This window comes from Protomyctophum bolini (genome assembly GCF_963924005.1).
Source record: "Protomyctophum bolini genome assembly, chromosome: 1".
In the NCBI taxonomy this organism is placed as follows: domain Eukaryota; kingdom Metazoa; phylum Chordata; class Actinopteri; order Myctophiformes; family Myctophidae; genus Protomyctophum; species Protomyctophum bolini.
Window position 1 is genome coordinate 20,665,123 of NC_137862.1, and position 18,141 is coordinate 20,683,263.

An 18,141-nucleotide genomic window follows, 5' to 3' on the forward strand; every position below is an offset into this window, starting at 1 on the left:
GGATGTGTGTTGCTTATACATAAACTACCGTCTCCTGAGAGTCTCTTTGCGTGCGTTTGGAGGCCTGTGTTTGTCCTTATGCTGGAGGTCAGAGCTGCGCACTGTATTTTTACTACTGCTCCTCTAGACTCCTACTTTGTTTGCCCCCGAGGAGGTTCTGCTCCAATGAAGATATACTGCTGCTGATGAGGATCTTTTTATTGAATTCAGCTGTATTTTTAGAAATCCAACATATTTTATTCGTGAGCTCATTTCTGGAACATATCAAACTATTGAAAGAGGCTTTTCATGGCATCTTTAGGGAGAACAGATAGTCTTTATGATAACATTTTCCTCTATGACCAAAACATTGCATTAAACATTGGAAGTTTATAAGCTATGGTAGTGTGTGGAATTATTTTATGCTTTAACATAATGTCTCTGTCAGGTAGAAACCTTGTATATGCAAAACGGTTACTTTTCAGCAAAAAAATAATAATAATATATATATTTTGAATAAGGATCCAATGTAGTTTCAATTTAGTCTTGTTGTTTTCATTGGTTAAATATGTTAGCCTGTCACTCAGTCTGAATTTTCATTTAGTTTCACTTCATTAATCTGAGATATTTTTAATGGTAGCGATTCAGTGCTGGAGCCAGGCTATAAATATGGACATTAACCACTTCTAACCTTACCTGGCATCCCTATTCTGTGCATATGATTATTGCTGTAAATGTCAAAACGCATTTTTTTTTGAATATAGGAGATCTACAAGCTTGCTTGTTGTGACACGTTGTGCACTTTAACTACTAGTGTTTCCTGCAGGAAAAAGCTTTGGCATGGTGCTGGGCACGAGGGGGACCTTCTGGCGTGCGGCCGAAGGTCTGCTCTGAAGAAGGCTCTGCTGAAACGCGTCAACGTTCGCAAATAAGAGAAATGCATCCGAGTCAGTCTTGCATCTTTTATTTTGGATTTTCCGTTTAGTTGGCTTATGAGTCAAGTTATTTTCAAAGCTGAGCACCCACCACTGCCTCAACCAAGGTCATTTTCCAGAGGAAGTGCACCTTTTTGTTTCTTTATTGACTCTTTTATAAACCACAGCACTCTCACAATCTCGCTCCATGTTTTCTCCTCAGACTCGGGGCTGGTGGTTCCAAGTGTGTCCTATGAGCTCCACCAGCGTGTTCTTGCAGCAGCGGAGCGGCACGGCCTGTCGTTGGAGCGCAGACTAGAGATGACAGGGGTGTGTGCCAGTCAAATGGCTCTCACACTGCTGGGAGGGCCCAACAGGTGAGTGACACGGCTGTGTGCCAGTAACGGGCCAGGGGTGGCCGGGTGGGGGTGGAGCCCGCTGCTCGGAGCATGTTTTCTGACGGACTCACAAACTGTAATGAATGATATGCTGCTTGCATCTGCCATAGCGGCATCATGATCTGCATGTGCCCTGCCGCCGGCCGCTCCATGGAAAAAACCTTCCGTTTGTGTGGACGCGGCGCCAACAAGTGCACTACTTGCTGCTAAATTGCACTAATTACTCAATTTCTGACTAATTGGTGACTTGTATCATATACAAACGACACGTTAAGTAACTTTCCTCAAGAATGCCATCAGGGTCATTTTCTGAAGGGTTTTTTTCCATTTGGGAACCAGACCAGTCAGAAGTGTCCTTGCATGGTTTCCTTTGCCATCGGTTTATGAATGTGTGTGAATGGCTGAATATGAAATACATTGTAAAGCGCTGTGGAGAGAATCGCTGTATAAATACAGTCCTGTCCATTTACCATTATGACCACTACTCTGCTCTAAAAGAAGGAAAGCAATTAGTTTTCACCTCATGCTCACAATAGGGATGCCAGGTTGACAGTAGTTAACTGTGGAAGGCAGGTCAAGGATGTAAGATGATTGGTCCTTCTGTGCGGTATTTCCCAAGCATTTTGTTGCGTGTAATATGAGCTAGGGCTGCGCAATTAATCAAGTGTTTCATGTTTCACAATTATATAATCGTGTTACTTTGATTTTCACATACAGAAAGTGAAGTATACATTTCTCCTCCCCGTTAATTGTAGACACTTTTACGTTGGCTATTAAAAAAGAACACGTATACAATCTCACAGCGTGTCACTTTTAATTAATTAATTTTAAGTGCGAGAACTACTGATTTTTAAAAGGCATTTGTAGAATCTTTCTCAGAGTAACACCTTCCGTTTTGTTCGGTCACTGTGTGCAGAGAGCTTGAGCTGGAAAGTTCGCCAACCAGCCTACAGTACGTAAAAAGTAATCAACAAGCATCACTTTACATAGGCTGAAGGAGATTTCCCAAAGCTTAATTTCATGCCTGTCACTCGACATACATGTCATATTTTCAACTGGAAAAATGTTTTGATGCAAGTTGTCTAGTCTTTTTTTTTTAAATCCGTATAGCAATTACAGGAACAAGTGCTTGAATTGTATTTTATTTATTCCTTCTATATTGAATTAAGCGCAGACTACAGTGTAATATTGCTCAATTGAACAACATAAAAATGAGATCGATCCCTCTAGTACTAATCTACCATGCTTGAATGTGTTAATGGAAGACACTTTTTACTCTGCGGTTTCATTTTCAGACTGAACGTCACAATTTTTTAAAGATATTCTTTTGCGGCTTACACCTTTTTATTGGTTTTTGAAGGGACAGACAGTAGGCTGACAGGAAACGGGAGAGAGATGGGGGAAGACATGCAGTAAAGGCTGTGTCGGGCTCGGGAGTCGAACCCGCGGCACACTGCGACTGGATTACCAGTCTGGTGCCCAGACGGTTACGCCACCGCCTGGGCCTGAACGTCACAATTGATTGATTGAAATATTTACAAAGACTGTTAACTGTGAGTGGACGACCCAATTAAGCATTACACTTGTTTACAACAGGGTCTACCATGTTCAATTCATCAAAACATTTAGAGACGTACAAATAGACACTTCTATATAGTTAAAGAACAGAACAGGAATTCATCGACAACACAATGTGTCTGTATTGGGAGACAAATTTGGGTTACCGGCATTTTACAGATAGTACAGATGTCTTCAGCAGACGAGCACAAACTGCTGACCCTAATCGGAGTTTATCTGGAAGGCTTTAGTATTGTTTAAATCCACCTTTAGTGTTGGGCAGTGTAGTTTTCTGAGATCAAAGCACTCTAGAACCTAGTGTCGTATAACAAACAGGTTTGTTTTTGTCCTCCGTTACCGCTGTGATCCTGCTATCGAAGCCCAGTAGTATTACTGTCTCCACTATAGAGCGCCGCAGTCCCGCCCCCTTTCAGAAAAGCGAGTGGCCCAGGAAGTGGAAGCCCCATGCATTCTCCCATCGGCACTTTTAATATAATTTATTTAAAGACGGTTACGCCGCGGACAAAGCCAATTCGGATCGTGACGAATCATGACAATGAACACAATATTTTGGGCCGATCAAATAATTTATAAGACGAAAAATAAAACAAATAGTGTCTCCTGACTTTCTTTTCTTCTTTCTAATGATTTGATCGTCCCAAAATATTGTGTTCATTGTCATGATTCGTCACGATCCGAATTGGCTTTGTCCGCGGCGTAACCGTCTTTAAATAAATTATATTAAAAGAGCCGATGGGAGAATGCATGGGGCTTCCACTTCCTGGGCCACTCGCTTTTCTGAAAGGGGGCGGGGACTGCGGCGCTCTATTGGAGACTCAATGGCTGTGAACTCATGGAGTTAATTAAAAGGGATATTTCACTTTCAAACAAGTTTGGGGTCATGTACATGTCCACTTTGGTTTTTGTGAGCACTCCAGACAGTTCTATAGATAACATTTTATTATCTTGTATAAACCTGAATATTTAATTGCATTATATTATACCCTTTTTATGTGTTTTTCAAATATATTTGAACACAGAATTGTATGATCATTCATGATTCACCAGGTGCCTAGATGGCTTTATTTCATTAATATAGATATTTTTGGAACTCCAAAAACAAAATAACATCATGCCATGGATGGTGTATGTATTGTATACTGTCATTAATTCCATTTATGGGTAATGGGCAGTCTAGAATTAAGCAGTCTGTGAGATAAATTACAGTTTCCATATCAGATTGTCAATTTATCCTGTCAATTCAGGGCCTTTGTGAACCTCTAATAGACATTTAGACTGAGGATTGTTAAAAAGATAAATGGTCGTCTACTTGGCTATCAGACAAACCCTGGAGGCTGCTGGCGGTCTTGGAAGTGACCTTTTTGGGTGTTGGCCTGACATTTTTAAACCAGATGTTGTGGTACTTCCAGCTTTACTGGTGACCTCTGTCACTAGCAAATAAGTCCAACTGTGAGGCTGTGGGGAACTTCTAGGCCCAGGAAACTTGACGTGGAACTAAGATTATTTCATATACACACTCTAATACAAAAGTGTCCTTATTTAGGTATTTATCCAACTGGAGATATGAAACGCCATTGTTACAAAATACCTGTATAACAAACGTCGTTTTGATGACGGTAACGCTGTCTTAACACGGCAGTCCAAAACCTCATGTGTTCATTTGGGTAGAGATCTGGCGACTGCACATTGTGCACAGCCTATAGCATATGATTCACATGATTTATATTCATACTCGCCAAACCATTTAGCCAACCTAAATGGTTGGCTAACAGTGACCTGTGTATGGATGCATGAACTACTCCCATCAGGAAAGTGTTACAATAAACTGAATAAAGGATAATGGTCACAGAAACGTAGAACTTACAACATAAGAGCCACCAGACACCCTAACGTACGTAGCATAAATAAGACTTGAGCTGATGCATTAAAGCGAGCAAGACGTGATCTTTTTTTGCTTTGTTTTTTCCTAATGACAGCGACTGGATGTGGAGTGTGTAGGACAACTACTTTGAATCACTATTATTGTTTACACACAACAGAAACCAAGGATTATATATTTCAAGAGCGGGGAATCACAGTAAACGTCCTAAGCATTCTCCTCCACTGGGATGAAAATGGGATCTGAATGTTTGATGGGATGCATTTTTTACTGTGACCTCTTTTACATTACAACAATTTATAGCCATTATGCCGACGCTCTTAATCCAGAGCGATTTAACAGTAAACGAGAACAAAACGGGTCCGTGGCCCAGAATGGATCGCAACCCTATGTTTGGGAAACACTGCATCAGCAGAGCCCTCTCCTATTAATTCACTCGGTATGTACAATAAGTCACTGTGGACAAGAGTGTCGGCTAGATATTTGAATGTGAATGTCCTTCTCACTGCCCTCGCCACCACGACCTATTGTGCTCTCTGTCCCTGCTCTAAGCTATCATTATAAGATTTGTAAACTGATACCCGTTTATTTCACACAGTGACTAAGGTGTCTCTTGAAAAACAAACTTGTCCGCAGGCTCACCCCTAAGAATGTGCACCAGAAGCCCACGGTGGCTCTGCTGTGCGGGCCACACATCCAGGGAGCCCAGGGCATCAGCTGTGGGCGACACCTGGCCAATCGAGAGGTGGACGTCATTCTGTTCCTGCCCAACTATATCAAGATACAGGATCCTGTCACCAACGAGCTCAGCCTCTACAGCCAGACCAGTGGCAAGCAAGTGTCCAATGTCAAAGGTAACACTTAACCAAAAGGCATACTATGATTAGTAACGTGTGTGTGTGTGTGTGTGTGTGTGTGTGTGTGTGTGTGTGTGTGGTCTAATTCAGTGTTTAACTTTATCTCCAGCTAAATTGCTGGTACTGTACAATTTAGATTCAGATTTACATTTTAGTCGCCAGATCTAACACAAATCTTCTCTTCTGGGGGTCCCTGGGGCTCCTTTACATGAAAAAGTTGAGACCCTCTGCTCTAGAGAAGTAGAATGCAGCTGGAGACAATAACGATAACTTAATGAACACATTACACAACATCATTCGCAGAATTGATCTAAAATTTCTGTGGCTTTGTCCGTAACTCATTAAAACTGGGAAAGTCTGTCATTTTAGATTTTTTCATTGGCTATTCAAAAATAGCAGATCATGTCCACTTTGGACATTTTTGAAAAATCTTGAAAGTGAGAACTACTGATTTAGAAGGCATTTGCAGATGTCTTTAAATCACTCAATGGCCAAAATATATCTCTGACTTGCTTTTTCTAATATGACCCTGTAGACATGTGGGGTCATCTGGGACCTGATTACACACTGTTCCCAGAGTTAACAAATCATGTTGAGTTATCGTTTATCCAGAGGATCTGAGACCTTCTCCAACTCTGATTACTTTTAAATCCAGGCTAAAAACATTTGTTATCCACTTTTATTAAAATGTTCTAATAATTCCACTTTGACCTTTACTCTTTCTATGCGGTTTTATTTCTCCATTTAAAGTTTTATGTTTTAATTTGTTATTTCTACTCATGTAAAGCATTTTGAACTGTCACTGGGTATGAAATGTGCTGCTTTATAAAATGTCTTTGGTGTGAGTGCAACTGTGTGGAGTTGTTGGAACTTGGAAGAGTTGCACAATGAGACAACCCTGCCCTCTACTGGAGATGAAACAAAAAAAACAAATCGAATGTAGCTTTAACTGATTTTAGGGTAACTTAAAATCAAGTTGATCAGAACTTATCGATATCATCACAGGTCCATGGTTCGCACAGTTTGCTTCACAGCAGGAAAGGTCCTGGCTTTGAGGCTGCATGGGTTCTTTCTGCATGTTCTCTTGGGACTGCTCTGGGTGCTACATTTGGAAACCATGGATTCACCATGACTTATTTCAGTAATTTGGATTCCATAGGACCCTCAGGCCACACATGTGCAGAACGTTTTTGATGAATTATTAAATTAGATTGATCTTGATTTTATATCTTGACCCATTTGACTATTTGGACTACATCTGTATCTGCAATGTATGCAGATATTACCACAAACTGACACCCCTGTTTTGGGCACTATAGGAAACATTTAAAAAATATCTACAAGCTTACAACATGTTGTGTGGCCCATCGTGAGTCTGTAAATTGGCTAGTTTTGAAAGCTTTAAGTTAAATAAGTACCTAACAGGTGTTAGCCTGTTAGGTATTGGCATAAGGTTTTAAAAAAAAACACTGCAAATTAGTTGTCCCTAGTGGTCTGTTTTGCGAGTTCCTCTACACTGTAGAGGAACTCGCAAACATTTATAGTAGCTGTAGAGTCTACAGCTACTATAAATTCACAAACTTAGCCAACATCAAATGTGTGTTCTTGTTCCTCTCCTCATGTCCTCTCCCCCAGATCTGCCTACAAGTCCTGTGGACCTAGTCATCAATTGCCTGGACTGCCATGAAAACCCTCTGCTGAGAGAGCAAAGCTGGTACCAGGCCGCTGCCCAGTGGGCCAACAGAAACCGAGCCCCGGTCCTCAGCATCGACCCTCCTCCGGACGGAGAGAATCAGCCGGCCATCCAGGCCAAGTGGACACTCTCCCTGGGCCTGCCCCTGCCTCTGGCCCCGGGTGAGGGCAGAGTTTACCTCTGTGACATCGGCATTCCCAAGCTGGTTTTCCAGGAAGTGGGCATCGACTACCACTCTCCCTTCGCAAGCAAATTTGTCATCCCACTTCACTCTGCATAGCAGGGGGTGGCTGGTTAACTCCGCAAGGCCACAGTGTAGCCAGATTTATACTTATGTTACTCGTCAGTGTCAGCTATTTTCGTCGTGCGACACTAGCGTGCAGCGCAGTTCAATTCAGGCTTATGAGGCACGTTCAGACTCGGGTTTTGATACACAAAGGGACAATGGGAGGGGAATGGTTTGTTTCCACAAGGGGTGTACCAGGCACCGCAGTGCTATAGTTCAAGAGCAACATTATGGTCCAAGACAAAGGCAAATTGGGAGGGGGGCATTGCAGCAACTGGGCAGTGGGCACGCAGTACAAGTATGAGTGTTCATTTAACTCTGAGTGTACAAATGCTCAGTCTGCTAAACCAGTGCAGCTTTTGCAGACACCATCCCACAACAGGTCATTGTGCTGGTGCTGTATGTTTTCTTATGTGTTTTTCTTCTAACTACAAATCCCCCAGGGGGTCTTTAGTTTTTACATGTTGCGTGCGATAGCTGTTGTTTTTATGAAAGGGAAAAGCTTCCTGTTCTTTGGGGTGTTTTGATAAGGGCTCTGCGTTGCCCTTTCGCTCACCCACAGTGTGTAAGAATGCTTATAAATGCTGACCGCTGTGACTCTATATCTGTGACCTCTGACCAAGAGACACACTTCCTGTTTCCTCCTTTAGATTGTGCATGGAGCCTGAGCCTGACCTATGAACCAAGCACAGCATTGCTCGGCTCAAAGCGTCATCCTATTTGAGGGTTATGGCCGTCCCAAATCTGCCACTCATCTGCCCCCATAGTGGCCTGGCCCAGTGGTTCTCACAATGTTTACAGACCTTGTTGGAACCCTCGCCCCATTGTAGAATTAATTGTAGCAAAAACATGGATATCAATTCAGAAATATATTTTTATTATGTTTCTGGCAGTTATAGCTCAGGTAAACTATATTTCAGCCCATTTGGGGCAATGCACAACACTCCGCTTAAGACCTGTTGTCAAATATGTGTAATTATTGTAAAATATAGCAAATATCAGATCTACAAGCTTTTCAACTATTTTCACCTTATCTAGGGACGCCAGGTTGAAAGTTGTTGTAGATCTGTACACATTTATCATCTTTGTTGCTATTGGCTTTACTGATGATGTGAATGTTATCCATTCATTCAGAAGTTGTTTCAATCGTTTCTTTAAGATAAGTGCCACCTGACAGACTCTATCAAACAATCACCAATCTCATTATGTCCAAAACTGTTACTTTTCAGGATTGTAATTTAAAAAAACGGCATAAGTAGCAGATCCACAATTATTTTGTGTGACGCTGTAGTGTGATCAAGCACGCCGTTAATTTAAAAAAATACGTTAAAATATGGAGTTGAGAGGTTTCTGACCGACAACAACAATATGGTTTTATTATAACAAAACACACACACAACACAACCACCACACAACAACTACTGACTGTCTGCAAGCTGTTTCCAGCATAATGATACTCTGAAGTGTCAAACAATTCAGCTGTGCAAAACAGCCTAGTCTTTCCCAATGCAAGTGTTTCAGTACAGTGCTTCTCAAACCTTTTCACGTCAAGCCGGTCGCCCCAAATTAATGTGTTTTATTTGGCCCCTGGGAGGTCGTCGTCGTCCCCCCCCCCCCCGGACCCCACTTAAAGAACCCATGTTTGTTTCAGAAGAATCATGCAGGAGATAATGTTACTGATAGTTGTAATCATGTGTGGTTTCACCACAACATATTTAGGGGTTTGGAAAGCTAATTCATTTTTATTCCGAACATGATTGCAGGAAGGAACGCAGCTAAACATTTTGTAATTGACAATCTTTATTTTTTTTCTTTAAATCCACTGAGTTTCATTTTGAGTTTTTAATTTATTTTTGTGTATTTTCTTTTTAAGAGGGAGAAGTATGTCATGGATTTGACCTAACCAGGGGTAAAACCTACATATGCTTAAATACAGATTCATTATGAGCCATTCACCATTTTGAAAGATGCAATATGTATAAAAGTTACTTTGTTTAGTTTAGTACTATAAATATACACTTTTACTAGGTGGCGGTTACCATTACAGAGCCTTTTACTGTTGACTGCTGTTGATGTCATCAGCTACATTGAGCTTTTGACTTACAAAACTGTTGTACAGGTTGAGCAATGAACATTTTTAAATCAAACTTAGTGGAAAAACATTTTTGACCAATTGCCTGAATTTGTACCATCAAATGAGCGATTTAGCCACCTTGTCAAATCCATGATCACGATGCATCACGGCGATGCATTGTGAGTTTGTAGATTCTGTTATTTCTCTTTTGAGAACTTTTCTTTTTTTTTGGACCATTTTAACCTCCAGTGACCAGAATTGGGGTCACCAGGTTGTGGCTAATTTCTTGCTCTCATTCTGTTGTTGGGCTTGTGCATGGCCATTCTGTTTTCTCAAGTGTGTCCAAACTAGCAAGTCATTACTCGAATGTTTGCAATCTGTGCACACTTTGCTCCCATAGACATTTAATTTCATCTCGAGGTAGCTATAGAGAAAAATTGTATTTTGCATCTCATTTTCCTGACTTGACTTATTCATTTTTTCATTTGCCTGGGCTCTATTGAGTATTTGTAATAGAGCACTATAATGGCCAATGATGAGCCAAGTCAGCATGGTATTCTGTTTCAATGTACATGCAGTCTATGTGATTGGATTTTGTGATTAACCACTTAAGCCCTATTTTATACTCCGTCATATGATGGTGTCGCGTGGCCAGAATAGGTGAACAACGTTGTTGGTTTATAGATCTATACTATTCCTTTTCTTTTACATTTCCATGCTTTTATGCATTTCATGTAGGGATGCACGATATAATCAGTAGCATAATTGGAATAGGCCAAATCAGCCATAGAAATGCCATATCGGTATCAGATCGGTCTAAAAATAATGCAGATTATTTAATCTGTTTTCACCAGCAAAACTTAGAAGGGCCTAGGCTTGTTTCCATTGTGGTCCTCTGTATAATATCGGAATCAGTCATAATCCTGCAAGTTCATAATCGTGCACCCCTAATTTCATGTGAACCTTTTTTTATATAGTGTGTGTGTGTGTGTGTGTGTGTCGCACGCTCACGCACCTTTTTCCTGGCTGAATTTTGAAGGTCCATGTTACTTTGTTGTACAGAATGTGCCTTATGTTGACAAAGCATGAATAAGCAATCTATCCTCAAACTTGTTGGCAAAAAGGTTATCTACATCTGGTTTTCTTAATGTAGTCCTCTTTCAAAGCCAACATTTTGTCTAGGTCAAATAGTTCCTTAGACAGCTGGGCCTTATTGACATGTCATCTTAGAGTAACACGTTTTAGTGGAAAGCTTTGTGATACAGCATTTGTTCTCATTCAATTTAGCTGTCAACTTGTAATCCAAGGCTACGAAATCAGACGGTCTCAAGTCTCTTAACACAGTCTTTAAATTTAGAGGTCACCAGACATAAAATGACTGGCTGGCTCATCCGAGGACTGTGGAGACTGGAAAGGCATATCACATTATCAGCAGATCTCTGATTGTCTGACTAGAAATTTAGAAAGTGGAAAAGGCTTTCCAAGTTTCCATACCTGGAGCTCCAAGATGATTAGGGTAAGCTTACATTTCATATCACAAACACCATGTAGTGAAAACTCCTGTAACTGTATCCAGAAGGGAAAAAAATAACAAACAAAAAAAGAAATCGATTTTTGGAAATTATGAATTCAAAACTGTATTTCTTTTTTGCCACCCCTAGTAAACACTGTAGCATTTGAAGTTGCTGTTGGAGTAGTAGTTACAGAGATGGTCCACCATGTGGCAGTGTCTCCTGTTTCACACAAGTCCAGAAGTTTGAATACATTTGATAATTTCCAACTTTTGGAATGGCTTTAGTTGGGCTCAAAGTCTAGAAAGGTGTTATAGGTGTGATGATGCGTCGTTCCTGACACACATTTGACATGATTTTCTCTTTAAAAGCATGTCTTTCCAACCATTGTGAGCTTTGTGCTCTGTATGCTTATCTTTTGAGGACCACCATATTTTGCCAACTTAAGCATACAATCATATTGGACACCTGCCCAAATGTCAAGAAAAAGAGCAACATTTTGAAACGGAGTAAAGATTAAAATGTAAATATGTTGTGTGTAAATTGGCCACTGGCCAGCCTGCACACACTAGTATGACGAAGACCATGTTTTAATACCACAAGGTACAAAGGGAATTTAAGTTAATACATTTCGCTTTGAACTGCAACTGTATGTTCATGTTCTTTTCATTGTTTACATTTCTATGCAAAGTAATTTGTATTAAGAAAACGGTGTATTAAATACAGTACCAGTACTGGCATTGATCATTTGACCTGTCTTTGAGCAATAATTACCTGCTCACTCATTGCCAGAGTGTTATAGTTAACCACTTAAGCCCCACAACGAATGGCGTAAATATATACAAATCACAAAACGTGGCATCGGGACATGTGAGCTTCTATCGACTATTTTAGCTATTTATGCCTCCCGGTGGGGGCTCCTCAATGACAGCCAGGTGAGTCGGTAGCATAGGATACAACGGCAGTAACAACACACAAATGTGTGTGCATGGGAGAGGAATTAATTTTCAATTCTACCAGCTAATAAACTTGTTTCTCTGGTCCTGAAACTTAGTAGTTTTGGGTTCTGCCAGGATGTGACCGGAGTCCCTCAGGGGCAGGGCTCTATACTAGACTCTAGTGTCTTTTCTGTTATTGTGGGGAAGGCTTTCGCAGTGGCAGAAAATATCAGTTTGACAAGCTCACAGCTTGACACCTCTTTTGCTAAATCCTTCCTGACAAGGTTGCTGCGGTTTAAGTGGTTAACTCAATTCTCCCAGGCCCCAAAAATACTCTCTAAATACACTGTAAAATCCAGTGTTAAAATCTGGGAGTGTACACATGGTACCAGAATATAAACCACATACTACAGTATTTAAATGTTTGCGATGATGAAGAGCGTGGTGAACGTATGTTTACATGTTATTAAAGGGGATAATCCTATAAATTGTGGTTTGTATGGGGAATAAAAGCATTTCAAAATGTCTTGCGTTTCTGTCATTACTCTCACACTGGTTATACAATGTAAAATGTCCTATTGCAGGGGTTCTCAAACCTGAACCGTACTTTGAGAACCACTGTCCTAAATTCCAAAACAGACCTCCACCCAGAATCACATGCAGTATAAAACCTTTATTGAAAATGTAACAAATTTACCACCGTTGTGCAACCACTAACGGTTGTAAAACATGAGTCTTAACAGAATCAAAACAATTTGTCTTCAGAACCAACAGGATTCATAACCCGACAACATACCCACACTCCCTGATCACACTTATACCCTCTTCTCTCCACTTTGTTTTTGAACACCCTCAATTACTAATCAAGTAACGAATAAGCAATTATCCAAACACCCTCAAATACTAATCAAGTAACAATTACCTAAAACCTAACACAACATGCCGTCTCTGCCGGGTGGAAACCTCATATGTCCAAAACTGTTACTTTTCAAATTCAAAAGTAGCAGTACTCAGATCGACACTAGAATGATCACGTTGGGTGTTCATTTATGAAAAAACTCAATGAATTAAAATATGTAGATGGTTTCTGCCTGATAGGGATGATATGAAAGAAAATAAAGGGTTTGTGATCAAATCTCCATCCCATCTCTTCACCAGGAGTCTGAGGAGAAGTCTGTCTCCTTTCCGCCCTCGCTTTCCTCTTGGTCTCGGTCTGTCCACTCCATCTCTCTCTCCTCTTGGTCTCCTATGCTCCCATATGGTGCTGCAGGATTACAAGTACATGGATTTAAGTTCTCAGTTGCAAAAACTGATTTCAGTAATTTGGATTTGATTGAATACTTTTAACAGTTTGTTAAAGGTACAGAGGTGCAGGTATACAATAATGCTAAGTAGAATGACTGGAATCACAATCATGTCATCGAGTTTAGTTTATCCATTAATACGTTGGCTGTTCAAAAATAGCAGATCTACAAGCTTCTACATAATGTAAAACTTTTTTTTTTTAAATGGGTTGGTACTTTAAGTAGTACCTACCAAATTTATATTGAGCCTTCCAAAGACCTTGTGAAGTGTCAGCCAATCACAATCTTCTCTCTGACACTTCCTGATCCCATGATCTAAATGTAGAACAATGTATTCTCACCGTTAGCTTGAAGTGTGATGACAACACTGCTGGGCCACCCATAGCTAGTGGTGGAAAGTAACTTAGGTACTGTACTTAAGTAAAAATTTGAGGTACTTTTCCAATTGTTTATACTTTTACTTTTACTCCACTAAATCTCAGAGTCAAATATTACAAATACTTTTTACTCCACTACAATTATTAGAAAACTGCTATTTTTCAATAGCTAAAGTATAACATAATGCTTAGTTAAAACACCAAAAGGGGTATATCAATGAATCACCAATCCATTTTTCAGGTCACAGACCAAATTGATTTTGCCAAGAACAATCTGAAAAGGTTTTGTGCCAGGGACCCCCAGAAGAAAAGATTTGTGAAAATTACATTATTAAAAATGTGCAGATTCAGAACAGACACACTACGAACTTGTAGATATGCTATTTTTGAATAGCCAAAATATAAATGGATGTCCTGCTACATTAACTACTTATTTGCCAGGGACCCCCTAGAACAGTGATACTCAACCTCAGGCCCGCGGGCCACATCAGGCCCGCGGGACCATTATGACTGGCCCACCAATGAAAATCTAAAAAAAAAGAAGAAAAAAAAAATCTGGAAAATGAAATAAAAATAAATAAATCTGAATGAAGTTATCTTTAATTACATTATTATAAGTAATACTATTAGAGTTGTACTATTACTCGAACGAAAATAAAAGCTTGGGGGGGGGAGATGCAATGCAAATGAAAGACATATACTGTGTATCCCTATTCCCTGACATAATTTTATAGCTAAACGGACAGAATTCTATTTTATTTGAATAATGAAACCCAGCTGCCATTAATAGTTGGAAATGGAAATGGAAATTGCGGAAATGGAAATTGCGGAAATTGCGGAAATGGTGGAAATGGAAAATGCGGAAATGGAAATTGAGGAAATTGCGGAAATGGTAATTGCGGAAATTGCTCTTCACTTATAGCTATCTATTTTCAGGTAGATTGTTTTATTTTACTCAGTCAGCCATATTACTACTCATTTTTTTTCATGAAAAAGGTCATAGCTGGGTAATCTATTTTCAGGCAAATTGTGTTTATTGTATTTTATTTTACTCAGCCATAACAATTTATTTTCTGTTAACCAACTTGCTGGCTGGCAGGCAGGCAGACAGCTACTCATAGACAGGCAGACAGACAGCTACTCATGGAGAATTGGACAGGCAGGCAGACAGCTACTCATGGACAATTGGACAGGCAGGAAGGCAGACAGCTACTCATAGACAGACAGACAGCTACTCATGGACAATTGGACAGGCAGGAAGGCAGACAGCTACTCATAGACAGACAGACAGCTACTCATAGACAATTGGGCAGGCAGACAGCTACTCATGGACAATTGGACAGGCAGGAAGGCAGACAGCTACTCATAGACAGGCAGACAGACAGCTACTCATGGACAATTAGGCAGGCAGGCAGACAGCTACTCATAGACAGGCAGACAGACAGCTACTCATGGAGAATTGGACAGGCAGGCAGACAGCTACTCATGGACAATTGGACAGGCAGGAAGGCAGACAGCTACTCATAGACAGACAGACAGCTACTCATGGACAATTGGACAGGCAGTAACAACATAGTAACAACATAGTATGAAAAAACTTTTCACCGGTGAGAACTTAAGTTCCACATTCTGTAACAAATGTTTCTTTCACCTGGTTTCGCCACCCTCTTCTCCTTCTTCTTCAATCCTCCAATCCTCTTCTTTGGCTTGGTGTCCGCTGCTCTCTTCTTTGCCTCTCTCTTTCCTTTCTTGTGTCCCTCTAAAAGAGAGAGAGAGAGACAGAGAGGGAGAGAGAGATGAAACACAGAATCCATGAAGTTCAGGGACGATGTGAATTAAAGATATCGTTTCTGTCGGGCAGAAACCTAATTAAACTTTTTGCGTTGTTTTGTGAATGCCCGACTTGATAAGTAGCAGATCCACAGTAGATCTGCTACTTTTTAATTTGAATCCTGAAAAGTAGCAGTTTTGGACATGAGGTTTCCACCCGACAGAGATGACATGGAACTAACATACCGTAACAGGACAACGTCACATGATAAGCAACACACCGTAAGGGCTGATTGCACGCCAGTGTCGTACACTGAAAATGTGGCTATTTTCGGTTGACATACTTAAAACTGTGTGCCACAACTTTTGTATTTTTCCATCTTTTCATGTGTCTATGGGGTGACAGTACTTCATTAGACACCCTGGAGTCGTTTTTATGGTCAAATGGTGTAATAACTTTGTATTTAGGGTTTCTTCCTGGAGGCTGAACCCTTGACGGTCAAACGGGCCAATGAAATAAACACGGATAGTGTGACGCACACACGCACCTCCCCCTCTATATATTTTTTTAAATACGACAAATCTATGGGCGGAGCTGCCTGCCACATACACACGTGTGAACTGAACGGCGCAGCCAGCCAGTTTGCTGCTCTGTGCCTAACTGCGTGGCAGATTTTCAAACAGTCCAAAAATACTCTCTAAATACACTGTAAAATCCAGTGTTAAAATCTGGGAGTGTACAAATGGTACCAGAATATAAACCACATACTACAGTATTTAAATGTTTGCGATGATGAAGAGCGTGGTGAACGTATGTTTACATGTTATTAAAGGTGATAATCCTATAAATTGTGGTTTGTATGGGGAATAAAAGCATTTCAAAATGTCTTGCGTTTCTGTCATTACTCTCACACTGGTTATACAATGTAAAATGTCCTATTGCAGGGGTTCTCAAACCTGAACCGTACTTTGAGAACCACTGTCCTAAATTCCAAAACAGACCTCCACCCAGAATCACATGCAGTATAAAACCTTTATTGAAAATGTAAAAAATCTGGCGACTTTTGCTGAAACTCAATGCAGTCAGAAGGAACATTCATGTTGTAAATTGAGTTTGATCAGAGCAATAGAAGAGTCTTCTGTCCAGAGCATCATGTGCCTAGGGCAGTGCAAGTGTTTTGTCAATAAAGGACAGTTTTAATGCCAGGGTGCTTAGCTGGAGGAAATCAATAGCCTATGCTATATTGGCAAATTGCTAAATGATCTATCAAACTAATTGTTTCTGCTGTTAAACTATGATTTAATTGGATGATGAGCTGAGCTGATTGTGACAATAGGGTCAATATAATTGGAGGAAATAAATAAATAATTATAAAAACAGATCTGATATGGTATGGATGTGTGATTATATGCCTACATGGATGGTGGCAGTATAAGTGCATAATGTTGCTTATACGATATCTCAGAAATATGGGAAGTGTTCACTTCTAACATTCACAAAAACATGAGTTTTTGTTACTTGTTATTTGTGCACAGCAACACGCTTGAAAACAAAGTATTGCATTGAGCTGAGCCTGACAGGCCCTTTTTTATGTCAGTCAATCAATCAATCAAGTCAACTTAATTCAAGTGGCAGTCTGGCAGATGCCAAAAATTGTTTTTAGATTAAATATTCTTTAGGGGCATGTCATGAGATCTACCTGCACAGCCATTGTGATCTACTGGTAGATCGCGATCTACCTTTTGGGCACCCCTGGTTTAATCCTACCTTCTTGTGAGCCTTCTTCATTTTCTCAACCAGAATTTTCCCCATTGTTTCTACAGACAGACAGACAGTTATTATAGTTTTGTATTTTTATCAATTATTTTGTAGTTCTGTTTTGTGTAGATCTGTTTGCTATTTACAGTTTAGTTATTTTATTGTAAAAATAATAATAAAGAAAAAAGGAAAGCTCGGGTTGCGAGGCGTTGTGAGCTTGTGGATCGGATATTTTCACTACTTTAAATCGTAATAAAAAAGGACCAAATCAATGTATGGGTCTTTGATATACAATTGTATTGCTTGCGCGCGTGTGTGTGTGTGTGTGTGTGTGTGTGTGAGAGTGTTGGGTGTGGGTGGGGTACCTTTCAGTTCGCTGTCACAAGAAGACAGTGAAAAATCGGACTCTCCATCAGATATTTCCTGTTTTGCCAGGCTAGGGAAAAACCCAAACTCCTCTAGCCTCCTCTGGAAGAGAGAGAGAGAGAGAGAGATAGATAGAGACGGGGTGAATGTTTGAATTTTCACCTATAATTCATGTCCAGGGGGTGTATCAAGCAAGACGTTACTTATAATGACATGCCCAGACCTGGGCATGTCATTAACTGACCCTGGGAGTTAGGCCTGTCACAATTATTCACAATCGTCATAATCATTTCCAATGATTTGTCACTCAGTCACATCCTCCAAGTGACTCCAGGTAGTGTAGGGCTGTCACCATTAGGACATTTTTCTTGACTATTAATTGTCGCTCAAATAATTGTGTGATAACTGGCATGTAGACAGACAGACAGACAGACAGATAGACAGACAGACAGGTAAAG

General features: G+C 40.3%; 1 protein-coding gene across 1 annotated transcript in view; it reads left to right on the top strand.

The window, feature by feature from the left end:
• LOC308315487 (enhancer of mRNA-decapping protein 3-like) overlaps positions 1 to 12,624 on the top strand; it is a 39,202-nt gene extending 26,578 nt beyond the window's left edge. The window contains exons 5-7 of the mRNA XM_080763493.1: positions 1,117 to 1,270; positions 5,385 to 5,602; positions 7,241 to 12,624. Coding sequence (XP_080619619.1) covers positions 1,117 to 1,270; positions 5,385 to 5,602; positions 7,241 to 7,578 — 710 coding nt within the window. The 3' untranslated portion in view covers positions 7,579 to 12,624. The remainder of the gene's footprint in view (positions 1 to 1,116; positions 1,271 to 5,384; positions 5,603 to 7,240) is intronic.
• Positions 12,625 to 18,141: the final 5,517 nt, after the last annotated feature.